The sequence below is a fragment of the Erinaceus europaeus genome, chromosome 19, assembly GCF_950295315.1.
Source record: "Erinaceus europaeus chromosome 19, mEriEur2.1, whole genome shotgun sequence".
Taxonomy (NCBI): domain Eukaryota; kingdom Metazoa; phylum Chordata; class Mammalia; order Eulipotyphla; family Erinaceidae; genus Erinaceus; species Erinaceus europaeus.
Window position 1 is genome coordinate 57138420 of NC_080180.1, and position 18790 is coordinate 57157209.

The following is an 18790-nucleotide window of genomic DNA, read 5'->3' on the forward strand; positions in this document are numbered from 1 at the left end:
TTTTTTTTGGGGGGGGGGGAACTTGAAACCTTTTGTATAATCATTAAGCTTTTTTTTTTTTTTTTAAACCAGTGCACCACTTAGCTCTGGCTTATGGTGGTACAGGGTATTGAACCTAGTACCTGGGAGGCTCAGGCAAGAGAGTATCTTTGCATAACCATTATGCTATCTCCTTCACCCTTGTTTTGTTTTAAAGAGAAAGAGAGAGTGGGATGGGACACAATCTTTTGGTGATGGGAATGATGTTTATGTACACACCTATTAAATTGTAGTCATAAAAATCACTATTTAATATGAGAGGAGGAAAATTGATTGTATGTCTAACAAAGGGACTTTTCAAAATTAACCCAATTATCAAATAATGTGATGATAACAATAATTATCCATTGTCTTCTTGAACCCTAAGACAGCAGGAACCTCACATTTCCACTATAGAGCCTAAACTTCCCCCAGTCCTGGGACCCTAGTGTAGGGCCCACTTTCCTGTTTCCTTCTCCCAGTTCTTATCAAATAATATTGCATCCACTGATCGCAACCTAATCAACGCAACGAGTGCCACCCCAGCATGCTTCACTTCAGACTGTGCCCAGAGACTTCAGGTGTGGAAGGACAACCCTTCAGCTTCATCACTCGGGTGAGACCATTCCTTTCATAGTATTCTCTAATTCCATCCCAGGTGGTTCACTTCCTAACAAAGTCCCAAAACCTAGATATAGACCAGGTTCCAGGAGATAGAGCATTATGTTCACAGGTATCCATAAACCAGGGCAAATATATACCTGAAAGCAGTAGTACACTAGAGTTTGCAGTGAGTACCCCCCAACACTTGTCTCCACTATTCCAACCTTTGGGTCCATGATTCTTCAACAATTTGTTTGGCTTTGTATGTTAATTCCCCACCAATGTGTCCTGGAGCTCAGCTTCCCCAGAGACCCATCCTACTAGGGAAAGAGAGAGGCAGACTGGGAGTATGGACTGACCAGTCAACGCCCATGTTCAGCGAGGAAGCAATTACAGAAGCCAGACCTTCTACCTTCTGCAACCCTCAATGACCCTGGGTCCATGCTCCCAGAGGGATAGAGAATGGGAAAGCTATCGGGGGAGGGGGTGGGATATGGAGATTGGGCGGTGGGAATTGTGTGGAGTTGTACCCCTCCTACCCTATGGTTTTGTTAATTAATCCTTTCTTTAATAAAAAAAATAAAATAAAATAAAATAAAATAAAAGGGGGTGGCTTCACAGGTGGTGAAGCAGATCTACAGGTATCTTTCTCTCACCCTCTCTGTCTTCCCCTACTCTCTCAATTTCCCTCTGTCCTATCCAACAATGATGAAATCAATAAAACAAAAAAAAAAAAGGGGGGGAGAGAAAGACATACCTACAGACCTGCTTCACCTCTTGTGAAGCGAACCCCCTGCAGGTGGGGAGGAGGGGCAGGGGGGTCTCGAACCGGGATCCTACGCTGGTCCTTGCCCTTCACAGCATGTGCGCTTAACTGGCTGCACTACTGCCTGGCCCCTGGCCCCCATATATTCATTTTTACGAACTTGATTTCTCTTTCTCTCATGGAGTTATTTAGGCATTTTCTTTCTCTCTTTCACCAGAGCACCACTGATTTCTGGTGGTGAGGGAATTGAACCTGGGACTTTGGAGCATCAGGCATGAAAGTCTTTTTACACAACTATCATGCTATCTCCCTGCCCAGCTTACATGTTATTTTACTTCAAACTCCTCTGAAGGTTTAAAAAACAAGGTACAGTTAAAAAACAAAAGAAAACAACAACAAAAATCCACCTAATAGCAAGTAAGCTTTATTTTTATTTTATTTTTTTTTAGCAGGGTGAGAAGTCCGTGAATTGTAAATATATTTAAGGAAGGAAAAGCTACAGGTTTGACTTGAAGCTAGGCTTCCCTAAGTGTTTTCAAAGTGTTAATTTCTTTATAATTTGATACACACACACACACACACACACACACAGAAGGGAATTCATTTAGTCCACAGTACAAACACACATATACACATATGTGTACATGTATTATTTTATTTGTATTTCCTGAAAACAGCACAGTCAAATGCAGAATCTTTAAACATTTAAGAAAGCAAATGAAGTGAAGGCAGGACTAATCAATTACTCACACCCAAAGTAGCCAACACAAATGGCTCAGAGCGAGCTTTCCCTAACAGCATGGGGACCCTCACATCAGGACTACTGGCCCCCATTTCAGAGAATCTGGCTGCAGGTCCAAACCTGCCATAATTCTCTCTTCCCAGGGGCAGGGGGTAGAGAGCATTATGTTGATGCAAAGAGACTCTCGTGCCTGAGGCTCCGAAGTCCCAGGTTCAATCCCCTGCACCACCATAAGCCAAGAGCCGAGCAGTGTTCTGGTTAAAATAAAGTAAAATAAAATAAAATTCTCTCTTCCCCTTGTCTCCTTGCTCACCTATGGCTTGGAGCCTGCAGCAGATTTCTTGACTAGCTGTGAATTGGAGCCATCAGGACACCAGCTGCTGTTGTCCTGTAGCGGAACACAGTTCTTGTGTCCAGGAAAATATGCCTGGCTTTTGCCAGCTCCCTTGTCTTTCACTGGGGAGGGGCTGGGAAATGGAGCTGGAGTCCTCCCTCCCCAGGCCAGGCCAGGCCAGCAGGCTAACAAGCACTTAGCAGAAGTCTTTCTTTTTTTCTTTTCTTTTTCTTTTCTTTTTTCTTTTTTTGGCCTCCAGGGTTATTGCTCCTGGAGGATATTTTTCCCCCTTTTTGTTGCCCTTGTTGTTCCATCCTTGTTGTCGTTATTATTGTTCTTGATGTCGTTGTTATTGGATAGGACAGAGAGAAATGAAGAGAGGAGGGGAAGACAGAGACGGGGAGAGAGACACCTGCAGACCTGCTTCACCGCTGTAAAGCGACTCCCCTGCAGGTGGGGAGCCGGGACCAGATGCCTTAATTTTTTTTTTTTTTTTTTTTAACATTAGAACCCTTTTTTTTTTTTCCTTTGGTGGTGGAGACTGGAATTTTGTACTTAAAAATAAAGTAACTGTATTGGGGAGAAACGATTTACAGGAAGGACTGTTGCTGCAAGGTGACTTTTTGGGTCTCCCCCCCCCACCCAAAGAATGAAATTAGCTTTTTAACTTTCTGTGCCCTGTGCTGTGTGTGTCGGGGTGCACATGCCAGGTGGCAGGGTGGGTACAGCACGTCTGCGGCCAGGGCCGGGGGGTGGCCGGGGCCTGGATGACCCTCCTTTGGGGTGACAATAATGGGGTGGGGGGGGGTCGCCAGCCTTTGTCGCCCGGCGCCCCACCGGGTTCCAGAAGCCTCGGCCAACCAGCGCTATTTTCTGCTTCCAAGCCGTTAGAGCCACCTCCATGGAAACGCCCCGGGGGCCGGCCGGGGGGAGGGGACGGACAGGTGCGCCCTCTGCGCGCAAGTACACAAAGGGCCGTCGCGGCCGCCGTGTCCCTGGCAACTCCACGCACGCCGCGCGCGCGCGCGCGCTCGCTCCGGGCGCGCGGCCCCGCGACGCAGTGGGCAGCCGGCCGGCGGGCGCGCGCAGGTCGCCGCGCCTCGGCTGCCGGAGACCCTCGCCTGCTAGTCGACGCGGTGCCCGGGAAGCACCGAGCCGGCTCCGCGCGGCGGCAGGGGGCGGCGCCCGCGCTTGCGCTGTCGGGATTTGTAGTCCGCACCGGGGAAGCCGGGCGTCCCCGCCCGCCTAGTTCCTGTGGCCGCTCGAACTACATCTCCCGTCGTCCCTCGGGGCTGTGCGGCCGAAAGCGAAAACCGGGTCTGCGCGGCGCAGAGGCTGCCCTCCGGTCGGGTGCTCCCCGCCCCTCCAACGCCCTCCTACGAGGTGGCGGCGACGCCAGCAGGCCGCGGCGTTCTCTCGGGGCTCCCGGCGTGAGCGGCGCGCGGGCAAAGCAGGCCGGCCGCGGTTCCCTTCCGTCAGCCCCGCGCGGCGCGCGCGCGCGCGCGCACACAAGGGCGGCGGTGGCCTCGGCCCGGCTCGGGACCGGGAAACTTGAGGGGGCGCCGAGCCCGGCCCAGCGCCTCAGCCGGGCGGCGGCGTGGCCGCCGGGAAGTGACTGCTGCGTCGCCCTCTCGGGGCGCGCGGACTATTTCCCTCCCTCCTTCCCCCCGCCGCCCGTCCTCCGTGCTCACCCCTGAGCGGCCGCGTGCGCACGGCCATGCACTAGGCAGGGCCGCCCTATGCGCGCGGGCAGCGCCGACCGCCGCTCCGGGCCGCTCCCGCCGCCGCCCGCCGCCCTCCCCGCCCGCGCCCGCGCCCGCGCCGCAGCCCGAGCCGCCGCCCGCCCTAGGCCCGGGCGTCGAGGAGCCGGCGGCGCGGCCATGTGGGGCTAACCCGCGCCGCGCCGGGCTTGCAGCGGGGCCGGCAACATGGAGGCGGCCGTCGGCGTCCCCGACGGCGGGGAGCGGGGCCCCCGCGCCGACGCGACGCCCATGGACGCCTATCTGCGGAAGCTGGGCTTGTACCGCAAGCTGGTGGCCAAGGACGGCTCGTGCCTCTTCCGGGCCGTGGCCGAGCAGGTGAGCGGACGCGGGGACGCGGGGCCGGGCGGGCGGCGGCGTCACAGCGGCCCATTGTACCGCCGGCCCCCGCGGGGCTGCCGGGCGCCGGAACGCGAAACTTACAAACAACAAAACAAAACCCCAAACCCCCGGCAAGACAGACAGCCGGGCGGGCTCGCCCCCAGCGCCCCCGGGCTGGGTTTTCCCGGACCCGCCTGGCGGGACGGCGGCGGCCGTGGTCATTTTGGCTGATTCCTTCTGGGCTCCCCACCCCTGGGCCGGGGGGGCCTGCGGTCTCTCTCCGGGACCCCCGGGACCCGCGGATGCGGCGCCTGTCGGGGGGCGGGGGGTGTGTCGGCCCGGGGCCGTCGCGGTCAGGCTTTGCTCCCGGTGGTGGGCAACGTCCCTTTTTTTTTTAAATTTTAAATTGTTGCCGTGTCTGCCAGTCTATGGTGGCGCGGGGGACTGAACCGGAGACTTCGGGGCCTCGGGCATGACAGTGACGTCGCGGAGCCGGGATGCTCCCCAGCCGCGCCGAAGTCCCTTTGCTCCCCCCGCACCCCCAGCGCCCGGCCCGGTTATGTAAGGCGGCCGCCTGGAAGGTGTGCGGCCGGGGCTCGGCGTCGGCTGCTGGAAGAGTTAAAAATGGCTGAGGTTCCTGCTTGGCAGTTTGATCCTCCCCTCCCCTCCCCTTCCCTCCCTCCTCCTCCTCCTCCTCCTCCTCCTCCTCCTCCCCATTCCTGGGGGGGGTTCTTTCTAGTCCTCCTCCCCCTGCCCCCAGCACCTTTATTGATTTGCTAAAGAGCTTTGAAAAGTTCTATTTGGGGCTGCGGGAGGCCGCTGAATGGTTCCGTGAAAGACTCTTCCTGCCCGAGGCTCCCAAGTCCTGGGCTTCGGTCGCCGGCACCACCGCCGGAGCTGAGCTGGACTCACCGATCGGTCGGTCGGTCTGTCTGTCTGTCTGTCGTTAAATACATGAAACGTATTTTTTTAGAGTTCTGTCTGGGAGTGCCGTCGTGCTCATTTGTCTTTTTTCCTGAGGTCCCGGTTTTCACGTCAACAGTATAGAATCTTTTTTTTTTTTTTCCTTTTCTTTTTTCTTTTTCTTACCGCTAGTAAAGGGTTTAACTGGGGGAAGCCTTACCGACTTGTCATTTTCATGCAAACACTCCGTAAAGACTTCAACCAAGGCCTGTATCAGCTCGAAAACTTTTTTTTTTTTAAAGAAATTTGGGGTGTCCGGGGAAAAGTTGGGGACCCCCGTCCTAACTCTTAGTAGGTAAACAGTCGGTCCTGTTTGAACTTTCTGGCCGTCCATCTGTCCTGCCTCCTCAGCTTCCCTGGATTCGGCACCCCCCAGAAGCTGAATGAAGAGGTGAAAGTGGGGTTAGCTCAAATTTGCACATTCTGGTAGCTGTAGGAAGAAAGTCAAAACGAGGGGAGAGGAGGCGGGGAGGACTCTTCCTTGGAGCTGGGTCTCTGAGTCCTGGCTGCTACTAAGGAGAGAGAGGTGTGTCGGGTTTCAGCAGCCACGCCCGGGGCAGTTGGTTGGTGGGCTTCCTGTAGTGGGGTCGGGTGAGTCATTCTCATCAGGGCACTAAAATACACAGTGAGATTCAGGTTACGCACGACGGACTCCCCCATCCGACTAGGAGCTTTTGATTCCGTTTTTCTGTAGTTTACAGAACCTAGACAAATGTCAGTTTGAGTTTTGGGGGGCACTCCACTCTGGCAGATGAGGACTGTGGGTGTGCATGCACCCTTCATGGCCAGAGGCTCAGTGTGTGTGTGTAACACCAGCCTCCAGCTGCCCTTTACAAAGTGCCAGGAAAGATTTATTTTTTGCCAATAACATCAGTACCTCCAGTATCATTTCTTAGGAAAATATGCCAGCTTTTGAACGACAGGAAGGAGAGACTTGAAAAAGCAATCTTTCCCTCCAAATTACTTGATTCTTCGCCCCTTCCCACTTGACACTTGGACTTGGGTCTGTGGGAGGCTCGACCTGAATCAGCTCCACAGGCTCCGGGACTACCGAGCTAAAAATAGTGTGCTCTTAGAGGACGTGCTGAAGCCGTGTGTCTTTCCCCGTGTTTATCACTCTCTGGTCCCGAGTGAAGGCTGGAAAGTCTCCTCTCTCTTATTTTTATGGATGTCATAGTTTGCAAACATAAGTGAATTTCGAGTTTCCTTGAGCTTGCACAACAGTGCACTTTCAAAAAAGATGTCTTTCTTTTTTAGTCGTTTTTATAATCAGAGCTGAGAAAGTATCAGATATCACTCTGGTACATGCATTGCCAGGGATCAAACTCACGACCTCATGCTTGAGAGTTCACAGCTTTATCCATTGCGCCACCTCGTGGACCACAAGTATTTTATTTATTGGAGATGGGGGAGGAGAGAAGATCGAACAGTGCTGATGCTGGAGACTGAAGCTGGAACTTCCTGTCAGGACCCAAAACCTCCCCCGTGGTGCCACCTTCCAGGCTGCAGTAATGTGCTTTAAAAGCGGGACTTAACCTTGCTGCTTGACTTGATGGCAGGAGCCGGCCTGAGATCCCTTGGTCACTTCTGGCATTGAATGTGATGCTCTGGTTCTTTTTTATCTCATTAGTGAATAAATACATCTTTAGAAAACATAAAAAGAAGTTCCCTAGAGTTTTGCTTCTGAAGAATAGCTTCAGATTTGCTTTGCGAAAATGTGATGTGAGAAGAGCCTGTCACTGGTTTGATGGCAAACCAGACTCACTTAATGTCTGCCACCTGCTGCTAGGTAAATGGCTTTAAGACTAGCTGCATTTTGCTAACGGCTGGGAAGCCCTATCAGATGACACTGTGGTTTATTCAAACTAATAATACCTTGATTGGTGATAGTGTCACATGGCTCTTCTATAAGGGAAGTGTTGCTAAATAGCATTTGTTGAATTGGCAAAAATGAAAGGAAGGAAGGTAGGTTGACTGATTATTTGCGCAGTGCAGTTTTCTGCATGTGGACATGCTTCCCGGTACTGAAGGTGAGAACACAGAGTGAGAAGTGCCCCGCAGTGGTGAAGGTAAGTTACGTGAAGTTGAAAAGCAGCCGGTGCACTGCGAACAGCTCACCGAGTCTGCCAGAGCAGTTCAGTGGATCTCAGTGTCGCGGGGCATCCTTGCCCTGTGGACAGTGGTGTGTCTAGCTGCGTGGGGACAGGTGAGACGTGGCCATCCGGAACCTCTTGGCTGTCCGTGTTTTCTCGTCTCTCCTCAACCTGACAATTTCTTCATTTTTCTGTTGTGGTGTAATGGATAATAAAGCATGAGGCATGCAGCGTAAAGGTTCCATGGGCAGGTTTCTAGTTCATACCTGCCACCAGAGGTGTGTGTTTACATTCTAGTAGTGATAACTTTCAAGTTGAATTGTGGTAGGAGCTCTGACTTGTGTGTGTGACTCTCGAAGGTAGTTTAAATTAGCAACTACATTAAAAGCCAAGAAACTTTATGAAAATCTATACCTCAAGGTGTGATTGTACTGTATGGAAGCTCCGTGTACTAGCCTCAGGCACGCACCTTTCTGCGTAGCCACTGTGCTCTCTGCTCAGGTAGCTCGCCTGGTAACTACGGGCTTGGGGAAGAGCAGCCGCCTGCTATAGGAAGCAGGTAACTCAAGATGATTGACAAAGAGAAATCACCTCCTTCAGAAAAAGATTTATTCATCAGGGAGGGAACTAGAGCATCACACTTGCACATGGGATGCTGGGGGTCAAACTTAGGACCTCATGCTTGAAACAAGCCCATTTTATTGTCTTTGCCAGCTCTTAGGCCTCGAGAGATTATCAGCATGAAACTTGAAAGAGGGTTCTTCTTACTGAAGCCTGTTTTTGTTCCCATCGTGCCCTGGATGAAGCTAAGCACACCAGAGATTCTGTCAGCTCTGCTTTGTGGAGAGCAGAGTTTGGACAGAAGGATGGCTAGAAGGAGAAAGAAAGCGTCTACAACTGAGAACGATGATGAGATTTGTGATGTCAGTGACCTAAGGGAGAAAGGCAGACCCGCAGTCAGCTACACCTGGCATTGACTGATGTTGGTGTTTCTGCGCTCTGCTTTTAAAGGAGGAACGAACGGGAAGTGAAGGGCTGCTTATTTCTGTTGGTTTTCAACTTAATTTTCATTTTGTACGTGAGTGAAGGCACTAGGTGGCAACTTAGACCCTGTGAGCGAGCCAAAGGCTTACTAGTATATTGCTTTTCCCTTTTAGGTACTGCACTCCCAGTCTCGCCACGTTGAAGTCAGAATGGCCTGCATTCACTATCTCCGAGAGAACAGAGAGAAGTTTGAAGCGGTAATTTGTAATTTCAAACACATCATGATGTCTTGACTTGCATTTACATTTCAGCCTTTAGAAGTGGTCTGGGGGGAATTTCACACTCTGGATCTCAGTGCAGTTGATGACAGAAGTGCATGTAAAAACTACCTTATCAAATTTAAGTCTCATTTCAATTCACTTGAGATGATAATGATTCTTTTATCTGAGCACTGCTTGCCTCTGGCATATGGTGGTGCTGGGGCCTGAACCTGAGGCCTTTGGTGCCTCAGGCCTGACAGTCTTTTTGTATAACCATTATGCTGTCTCCCCAGCCCAAGATGATTTATTTTGCCACTTTGTGGTATCACTCAGATGTTTGGAAGCTTCTGTGACTGAGAAGACACTGAGCCCTTGAAGATGGAAGACTGGTTTGGGGGCAAGTAGTTACGGGTGTTGGAGCTGCCGATGATTTAAAAGCTTTCAGACTAGGAGTGTAAAAATCTGCTAAGCATGGCTAGTGCTGAGCCTTTTTTTTTTTTTTTTTTTTAATCTGGCCTTTGCTGGCACAAAGTCAGAAGAAGGTAACTTTCAGCTAGAGAGCGAAATCACCTCAGTAACCTAGGGCTTTCTCCAGTGTGGTTGTGTCTGTGACACAGCAGGTGAGTCACTAGCCAGGTGAGCTAGTTTGCCCACCAGTGAGGACTTAGATTTACCAGAAGGTATTTGTGTTTTTATTTATTTATTTTCCCTTTTGTTGCCCTTGTTTTTTATTATTGTAGTTATTATTGCTGTTGTTGGATAGGACAGAGAGAAATGGAGAGAGGAGGGGAAGACAGAGAGGAGGAGAGAAAGATAGACACCTGCAGACCTGCTTCACCACCTGTGAAGCGACTCCCCTGCAGGTGGGGAGCCGGGGACTCGAACCAGGGTCCTTATGCCGGTCCTTGCACTTAACCCATTGCGCTACTGCCTGACTACCGGCATTTATGTTTTTTAAGACCTTTATTTTGTTGACTTTTTTTTTTTTGGTTGTCCCCTTTATTTTGGTGACTTTTTTTTGTTGTTGTCGTCGTCACTGGTACAGCTCCATACCAACTTTTCCCCCGCACCTTCATAAAGACAATCGGCTCAGCTCATCTGGATATAGTGTGCTGTCACGATGTCTTTAATTTTCTTTGCCTCTGTCTGAAGAGAGACCCCACAACACTGAAGTTTCCCTCTGCAGTGGGGCTGGTCTAGATAGGACATGGGTCCGGCCCTTGCAAAGTAAGCTCACTATCCTAAGTGAGCTATCTTGCCAGCCCTATTTTCAAATTAACTTACTTTTTAAGATGAGAGATAGGAGCCAGAGACTATTCAGCTCTGGCTTAGGATGATGCTGGGGACTGGACCTGAGACCTCAGCTGCTGTCTTGAGAGCCTTCAATATCCATTATGCTCACCAAGACAGTAATTATATAATAATGACTAATAGGGTACCACACAGCAATTTACTGTAGTTTCCATAGTAGGTACTAGACTGAAGTAAGTTTCTTTTTTTAAAAATTATTTATTTATTCCCTTTTGTTGCCCTTGTTGTTTTATTGTTGTAGTTATTGTTGTTGTCGTTGTTGGATAGGACAGAGAGAAATGGAGAGAGGAGGGGAAGACAGAGAGGGGGAGAGAAAGACAGACACCTGCAGACCTGCTTCACCGCCTGCGAAGCGACTCCCCTGCAGGTGGGGAGCCGGGGTTCGAACCGGGATCCTTATGCTGGTCCTTGTGCTTTGCGCCACCTGCGCTTAACCCGCTGCGCTACAGCCCGACTCCCCTGAAGTAAGTTTCTATAGTGACCTATTTCCATTTTATATTGAAAGTCTTAAAGGATTTGCTAGTATTAGTTTTATGAGCTAAGAAGTATGTCATCTGGCTACTTTTCAGTGTTTTTTTTCTTTTTCCCTTCGCCTTATTGACTCTCATTGGCTGGAGAAAGAATGTTGACTCTGCAAGTGACTTTTTTTTTTTTTTAAAGGAAAGCTCTGCTCAGCACTGCTCAGCACTGGCTTGTGGTAGTGGAGGGAATTGAACTTGGGAGGGCAGAGCCTCAGGCATGAGAGGCTGATGACTCAGTTTTAAGACTTAAGTGGGTAAACAGCCTTTTTTTCTTGGTCACCAGGGTTTCATTGCTCTTGGCTGACTTTTTCAAATGACAGGGGAAGACCAAGGCCAGAGCTTCCTGCAGGGCTGGCTGTGGAGACTGGCTTGTGAGCATGGCCAAGGTAGAGCTCTTAGCTTGAAGGGCTCTTGGGTTGGTGTTCTGACGTCCAAGCAGGTTACTGCTACTGATGGCATTTTTTAGGTGCTGTATCTTCTCAGTAGGATAGACAGTTGTCTTCAAGGAAGGGAAAATCTGCCTACTTGATCAGGAGACTGAAATATTACAAAAAAAAAATTTGAAGATTAGACTAAGAGTATTAGGATCTGATGGGGAAAATGTTGGGTAGGAGTTAAGGGCTGTCACGGGGAGGGAGTGTAGTGCCCTGTTACTGAACGCGAATCTCAAGACGAGTGTAAGCTGGGTCAGAATGCTGCTTTATTCTCAGATGGATAGGACATCGACCTCTGGTTGGTAGGACATTGAAATGAATACCAGAAGGTGGTCAGGGTAATAGGTTGAACAAACAAATGATAGATAATCTATATAAGAATCTCTAGGGAGTCAGGCAGTAGTGCAGCAGGCTAAGTGTGCGCAAGGATCCCAGTTCGAGCCCCCGGCTCCCCACCTTGGAGGCAAAAAAAAAAAAATCTCTAAATGGCCATGCAGAAGATTTTTATAGATTGGGGAGCGCACACTTCTGTATTTAAATATCAGTTTGCTAAATTAACGGGTTGTTTCTTGCCATTGAGTTTAGTGTTTCACATAAGTGCCTTTTAGAACTTTCTCAAATTGAGGCAGTTGTTGAGAAAAGTTAGCACATAAATTTCAGTTTTATTATGTTGAAGTAACAGTGAAGTAAGTTCATTAGCAAAAGCTAATTGATTCTGGAGAATAGCATGTGTTAGCATTCTGCTCATTTTTGTTTTTAGTATAAGTGACCTAAGACAACAGTTATACTTGTATTGTTCAACTAATACTTATGTTGAATGTTTAATTCTTTTTATTTTTAAACCAGAGCTTTGGTTTAAAAATAATTGGTTTTAAACTACTCAGCTCTGGCTTGTGGTAGATCCAGGCATAAAACCTGTGGCTTTGGAGCCTCAGGCTTGGAAGTCTTTTTGCATAAGCGCTATGCTATTACTGTCTTAATTCTCTCGTTTTAAAGATAAATGTAATCTTTATCTTTTATGAGAGAGAAGAGAAACCAGAATACTGCCTAATTCATATATAAGAAAAAGGGGTCCGCGTAGTGGCGCGCCTGGTTGAGCACACATGTTACAATGCTCAAGGACCTGAGTTTGAGTCCCCAGTCCCTACTTGTAGGGGGAAATGTTTTGTAAGTGGTGAAGGAGTATTGCAAGTGTCTCTCTGTCTTTCCTTATCACCCCCTTCGCTTTCGATATCTGGCTGTCTCTGTCCATTACATAAAATAAAGATAATGTAAAAAAATTAAAAACAAAAAAAAGTACTGTGCTCTCTGCATCCCATGTTATATTCTTTTATTCTTGGTCATTGCCAGGTTCATCTTACTGTGCTGTCGCTACTATAATCTGCAGTAGTCTCAATTGGCTTTCTCGTTTATTCTGAAAGCATTCCTATTTCTCGAGGCTCAGGACCTCCCGGGATCAGAAGTGCCTTTCTCCATATGTTCTGTGCTGTGGCTCCTGACAGTGATTCTGGTCTCACTCCAGTCTCTCACTGCCGCTCCAGGCTGTTTTCCCCCTATGTCCACCCAGGTCCTTACCAGGAAACTTCTCCAGAACATGCTTCCTTCTTAAAATGATTCCCTTTTAATGATTTGTGTGTGCTTTCATACTAGGATTTACATGTGAATTTCCAGGGTTTTTATAAGAACTCAGTAATTCATGGTGAATGTTATTTATAGTGAAGAGATTAAATGTTTTGATCTATTTCTTATAGACTTTCTTTTTCTTTTTTTTTGGTACAGTTTATAGAAGGGTCATTTGAAGAATATTTAAAACGTTTGGAAAACCCACAGGTATGTTATAATCCATTTCTAATACTGTATGTGTTCAAATTACATATTCATAAGTCACCAGATATAAGGTATTACTTACTGTGTATAAAAGTTACCCTGGTGTCTTGTAAATCTTTTCTTGGATGCACATTTTCGGTAACATTTAACTGCATGAGAGTTGGGAGTTACGTACTGTGCACTGGCTGATGTCCCCAATGGCTAGAGTTGTGTGGCTTATCTCCCCAGTAATGTGTGAATGTGATTTAAAAGGCCCTGACATCACATCAGGGATGATTTTCAGGCTATTCTGTTGGCCTGTGTTTGAATCTTGGTGGGGTGTGATTGCTTCCTTAGGCAAATGAGCAGATAGGTTCTTTTGTGGAGGTTCCATTTCCTGTGATCAGCTTGAGAAAAGGGAAGAGACCGTTGAGAAAGGAAAGGAAGTACTTCCTCCACCGTTTGCCACAGTTTCTCATGTTGAATTAAATTTTTTTCCTTATAAAACTAATACTCTTCTTTGGAAAAAGTCATTATAACTTGGATTGCCAAGTAGAATGTTAGGAGAGCCCATCATCACCTGAGGTAATCACCATCATGTTTCAGTGACACTAGCAAAGAAAGAGGCTAAGAGTCAGGTACAGAGGAGATGTAGGGCCGGGTCTGGGTTTAGAGCAGTGATTCGTACACCTGTTTGATTATCCAACACTGATATGGGTTCCTATTCTAGGCCAGTCATTGCCAGGCACCCTGGGGGGTGCAGAGGGAGCTGGGTTTACTCCCTTGGATTTAGTTCTCAAGACTATTTTCTTGTAGTAGGAGTAAAGTAAGTGAGTAAAGTCACGTGTTATAAGAAGTACAGATATGGAGGGAGTCGGACGGTAGCACAGCGGGTTAAGCATATGTGGCACGAAGCACAAGGACTGGCATAAGGATCCCGGTTCAAGTCCCCGGCTCCCCACCTGAAGGGGAGTCGCTTCACAGGCATGAAACAGGTCTGCAGGTGTCTAACTTTCTCTCCCCCTCTGTTTTCCCCTCCTCTCTCCATTTATCTCTGTCCTATTACAAAAAAGAAAGTATAGGTATGGTGGTCCAGGAGGTGGCACAGTGGATAGGACACACCTCCTCGAGCATGAGGTTCTGAGTTCATTCCCCGGCAGCACATGAACCAGAGTGATGTCTGATTCTTTGTCTCTTCTATCTTCTTCATGAATAAATAAGTTTTATATATATATATATATTAAAAGTATAGCTATAAAGCAGTAGACATTCAGAATTTTCTTTCTTTCTTTTTTTTTTTGTTCAGCTCTGTGTGCATAATCATTATGCTATCTACCCTCTGCCCCAGAATTTTATTTCTATCTGGACAAGCAAAGCAAGAGTTTAATAGTGGGCTAGTATTTGAAACTTTGATAGATTTTGAGTAAGGAGTGCCTGTGGTGAGGGATATCCCAAGCATTGAGAATGTGGTTAGCCAGGCAGACTAAGCAGTGGAGATGGTGATGATGATATTATTGGGGTAGTGCTCAGCCTTGGTCTGGTGGTGCTGAGGATTAAACTTGGACTTCTGGGGCCTTGGGCACGAGAGTCTGTTTGCATAGCCATTATGCTGTTTCCCTGCACCGAGCAGTGGAGTTTTGTAGAGTGCAAAGCGAGCCAAATTCAGAAATAAGTTAGGGGTCAGATCATGAACCTAGTATGCTTGTGACAATGCACACTCTCTCTGATTTGCATTCCAGGTGTGAATTCAGGCCCTGGGCTTAAGGTTTGGGAATTTGACATTGGGAAGCCATTCAAGTGTTTTGAGATAGGAAGTGAGTTTTTGCTTGCTATTATGAACCAAGAATAGTACCTGGATGAAAGAATATTGTGGAAACATAGTTTTATTTGTTTGTTATTGCATAGAGACAGAAATGGGGAAGGGAGAGGGGATAAAGAGGGAGGGAGGGAGGGAGGGAGGGAGAGAGAGAGAGAGAGAGAGAGAGAGACCTGCAGCCCTGCTTCACCTCTCCTTTCCCCTGCTTTCCCCTGCAGGTGGAGACGGAGACCAGGGGCTTCAGCCCGGCTCCTTGCACACTTTAATGTGAGTGCACCAAGTGCACCGCGGCCTTGTCCCTTTTCATTATTATTTTTTTTATGAGAGCGCCTTGGACTTCAGCGCCTCAGGCATGAGAGTGTATTTGCTTAAACCATTATGTTATCTCCCCCACCCTAAAACCATATTTTATTACATAATATCAGAATGCTAATGGCTGTTATCTCTAGGTAGTAATGTGACAGGTGATTCTTCTTTTTAATTTCTTTATTGGGGGATTAATGTTTTACAGTCGACAATAAATAAAATAGTACATGTATAACATTTCTCAGTTTTCCACATAACAGTACAAACCCCCACATGACAGGTGATTCTTTTTACTATTTATTTTCACCGGAGCACTGCTGAGTTCCAGTTTATAGGGAATAGTACTAGAGATTGAACCTGAGAGGCTATTTTCTGGGTCCTTTCTAACAGTTTTTGAGTGATTTCTCAGGCTACTAGCCTCTGAGACTGCTAGCATAGACACAGTGGAGCAGAGAGAATTGTGTGATCTGAAATGAGACAGATTTGATTTAGCATTCTCGAGAGAAAAGAGTGAAAGTGCTGTAATTTGAGCATCTGATATCGGTACCTCCCTATAGGGGTGCTGACTTGAAAAGTTAAATATATATATTTGTTAATTTAGTTTGGATAGAGAAAAGAGAAACTGGAAGGGGGAGGCAGAAGGGGTGAGAGACCTGTAGCACCGCAGCACCACTCGTGAAGCTCCCCTTCTGCGATGGGGGGGCGGGGGCTTGAGCCTGGGTCCTTGTGCGTTATAAGGTGTATGCTCAACTGCCAGGCCTACCTAGGAGAATTTGGAAGGGGGGACAAATAAAACATGTATTTAATATTATTATTTAAATAATGCTATTTTTCCTACCCGTCAGATTGTGATTCTGCCTGTGTGCAAATATGCACTGTGAACAGTATTACACGAGAGCACTCCTTCCACTACACAACCTCGATATCCCTTCAGACATTCAGTTTATATATCATTCGTTGGATAGAGACAGAGAGACAAATTGACGTGGAAGTGGGGGGAGAGAGGAAGGGAGCACTGCTGCGCCACCTGTGAAGCTTTCCCCTACACTTGGGGACCAAGGGCTTAAAATCAGCTCTTTGTGCATGGTGCTGTGTTTGCTCAACTGCGTGTGCCACCACCAGACCCATACTTTGCTTTCCTCACTCTAAGAATTCTGTATGGGGGTCAGGAGGTAGCGCAGCGGTTTAAGCGCACATGGCGCAAAGCGCAAGGACTAGTGCAAGGATCCTGGTCTAAGCCCCACTTAGAATTTTTTTTTTTTAATTTTATTTATTTCCTTTTGTTGCCCTTGTATTGTTATTGTTGTAGTTATTGTTGTTATTGATGTCATTGTTGGATAGGACAGGGAGAAATGGAGAGAGGAGGGGAAGACAGAGAGGGGGAGAGAAAGACAAGACACCTGCAGACCTGCTTCACTGCCTGTGAAGCGACTCCCCTGCAGGTGGGGAGCTGGGGGCTTGAACCAGGATCCTTATGCCAGTCCTTGGGCTTTGAGCCACCTGCGCTTAACCTGCTACGCTACTGCCCGACTCCCCCGCCTAGAATTTAATTGATATTTTTCTTTTTAATATTTATTCCTTTTTGTTGCCCTTGTTGTTTTATTGTTGTTGTTATTACTGATGTCGTCGTCATTGGATAGGACAGAGAGAAATGGAGAGAGGAGGGGAAGACGGGGGGTGTGGGGGAGAAAGACACCTGCAGACCTGCTTCACTGCTTGTGAAGTGACTCACCTGCAGGTGGGGAGCCGGGGCTCGAACCGGGATCCTTATGCTGGTCCTTGTGCTTTGGACAGTTGATATTTTTTGATCAGCCTACCACTCAGGTCTGACAGTTGGTGCTGGAGATTGACCCTGGATTCTTTCCAGTGCAAGTCCTGTGGACTGCTTTGCTGGCTCTGACCTTGACCAGAGGTTTTTATTGTGACATAGCTTCCTTCCCCAGTCTTGGTACCTTATGGACAGTTACTTGCTCTTAATCAGTAGGCTGTATTTGTATTCATTTATTCTCTCTTTTTAAAAGATTTTTATATCAATTAATTTTTATTTATTTTCACCAGAGCACTGCTCAGCTTTGGCTTCTGGTGGTGTAAGGGATTGAACCTGGGTCTTTGAAGCTTCAGGCATGGGAGTCTGTTTGCATAACCATTATTCTATCTACTCCCACCCTATTTAAATTGGGGGTGCTGGGGAATGAGAACTAGAGGATCACTCTGGTCCGTGCAATGCCTGGATTGAACTCCAGATCTTGGGCACATCTCGGGCACTCAACTCCGCCCACTGTGCCACCTCCTCAGCGGCTTTCTTTTTCTCGATGATGTGTGGGATGATGTGTTGACATGCAACAAAAATCACCAGTCAAATTTTTTAAAGATTTTATTTATTTATTCATGAGAAATGATAGGAGAGAAAGAACCAGGCGTCACTCTGGCCCATGTGCTGCCGGGGATTGAACTTGAGACCTCATGCTTGAGAGTCCAAAGCCTTATCCACTGCACCACCTCCCGGACCACAGTCACGGAAGATTTGACTTGTGTCAGATAACCCATTTGAACTTCATCCCCATCTTCTCGCCCTGTTGCTGGGAAGCTGCTGAACTGCTTTTTAAGCTTTTCTTTTTCTTCTTTGGACTCGTGAATGGGGAGATGTGGTCTGTAATTTCTGGCCTGCCTCGTCTCACTTGGCCTGCTGGAAACCACGTTGCCACGTGTATCTTGAAGTTACTTCTGTTTCAGTGTGAAGTGGTCGTCCTTGTGTGGATGGATGTACTACAGTTATTTACCGGTTTACCAGTTGATGTATATTGGGGTTCTTTCCAGTTTGGGCTGTTATGATTAAAGCTGCTTATGATAAGCTTTTGTGCTGCCATCCGCTTTCTTTGCCTTCAGATTAACATCTGGAAGTGGAGTTGCTGGGTCATATGGTAAATGGATGTTTAACTTGCCAAACTGCCCAAAGAGCTGTGCCATTTCCTTTTTCACCAGCAATATGAGAAGTCCAGCTGCTCAGTTTCTTTGTCAGCACTCAGTTTTGCCAACCTTTAAATTGGGACTTTCTTTGGTTGCATGTAATGTTATTGTGATTTAAACTTTTATTTAATTAATTTTTTATTTTTTAATTATTTTAATTAATTAACCAGAACACTGCTCAGCTCTGGCTTATGGTGGTACGGGGGATTGAACCTGGGACTTCGGAACCTCAGGCATGACAATTTTTAACCATTATGCTATCTACCCCCACCCTACTTTTATTTCTTAGTAGTTCTAATCATTTTGTGCTTCCATGTGTTTTCTTTGAAACATCTGCTGGCACCCTGGGAGGTGATTGGCACAGTAGATAAGGCATGAGATCCTGTCCTGAGTTCATTTCTTGGCAGTGTATCACTTTCTCATTAATAAGTACACTCCACCCCACCCCTCAGAACTGCTTGCTATGGTTTATGGAGGTGGGGGTTGAAACAGGTTTTGGAGTCTGGGGCATGAGAGTATTTTTGCATAACTACTATGTTATCTCCTCTGCCTGAAAAAGATTTCTTTACTACATATGAGAGAGTCTTGGAGCCAGGTGGTTGTATACCTGGTTAAGTGCACAAGGACCCAGGTTCAAGCCCCTGGTCTCCAACTGCAAGGGGAAAGCTTCACAAGTGGTGACGCAGGCCTGCAGGTATCTTGTCTGTCTCCCTTTCTGTCTTCCCCTCCCCTTTCAATTTCTCTTTGTCTATCCAGTAATGCATAAATAAATTTTTTTTTTTTTT

General features: G+C 47.5%; 1 protein-coding gene across 2 annotated transcripts in view; it reads left to right on the forward strand.

Annotated features, from left to right (window-relative positions):
• The first annotated feature begins 4166 nt into the window (after positions 1–4166).
• OTUD4 (OTU deubiquitinase 4) overlaps positions 4167–18790 on the forward strand; it is a 47990-nt gene continuing 33366 nt past the window's right edge. Inside the window, exons 1-3 of one of the 2 annotated variants that reach the window (XM_007528260.3) lie at positions 4167–4541; positions 8758–8841; positions 12890–12940. In XM_007528260.3, the coding sequence (XP_007528322.3) occupies positions 4392–4541; positions 8758–8841; positions 12890–12940 (285 nt within the window). In that variant the 5' untranslated portion in view covers positions 4167–4391. The remainder of the gene's footprint in view (positions 4542–8757; positions 8842–12889; positions 12941–18790) is intronic. The other variant, XM_060179003.1, reaches the window with a different exon arrangement.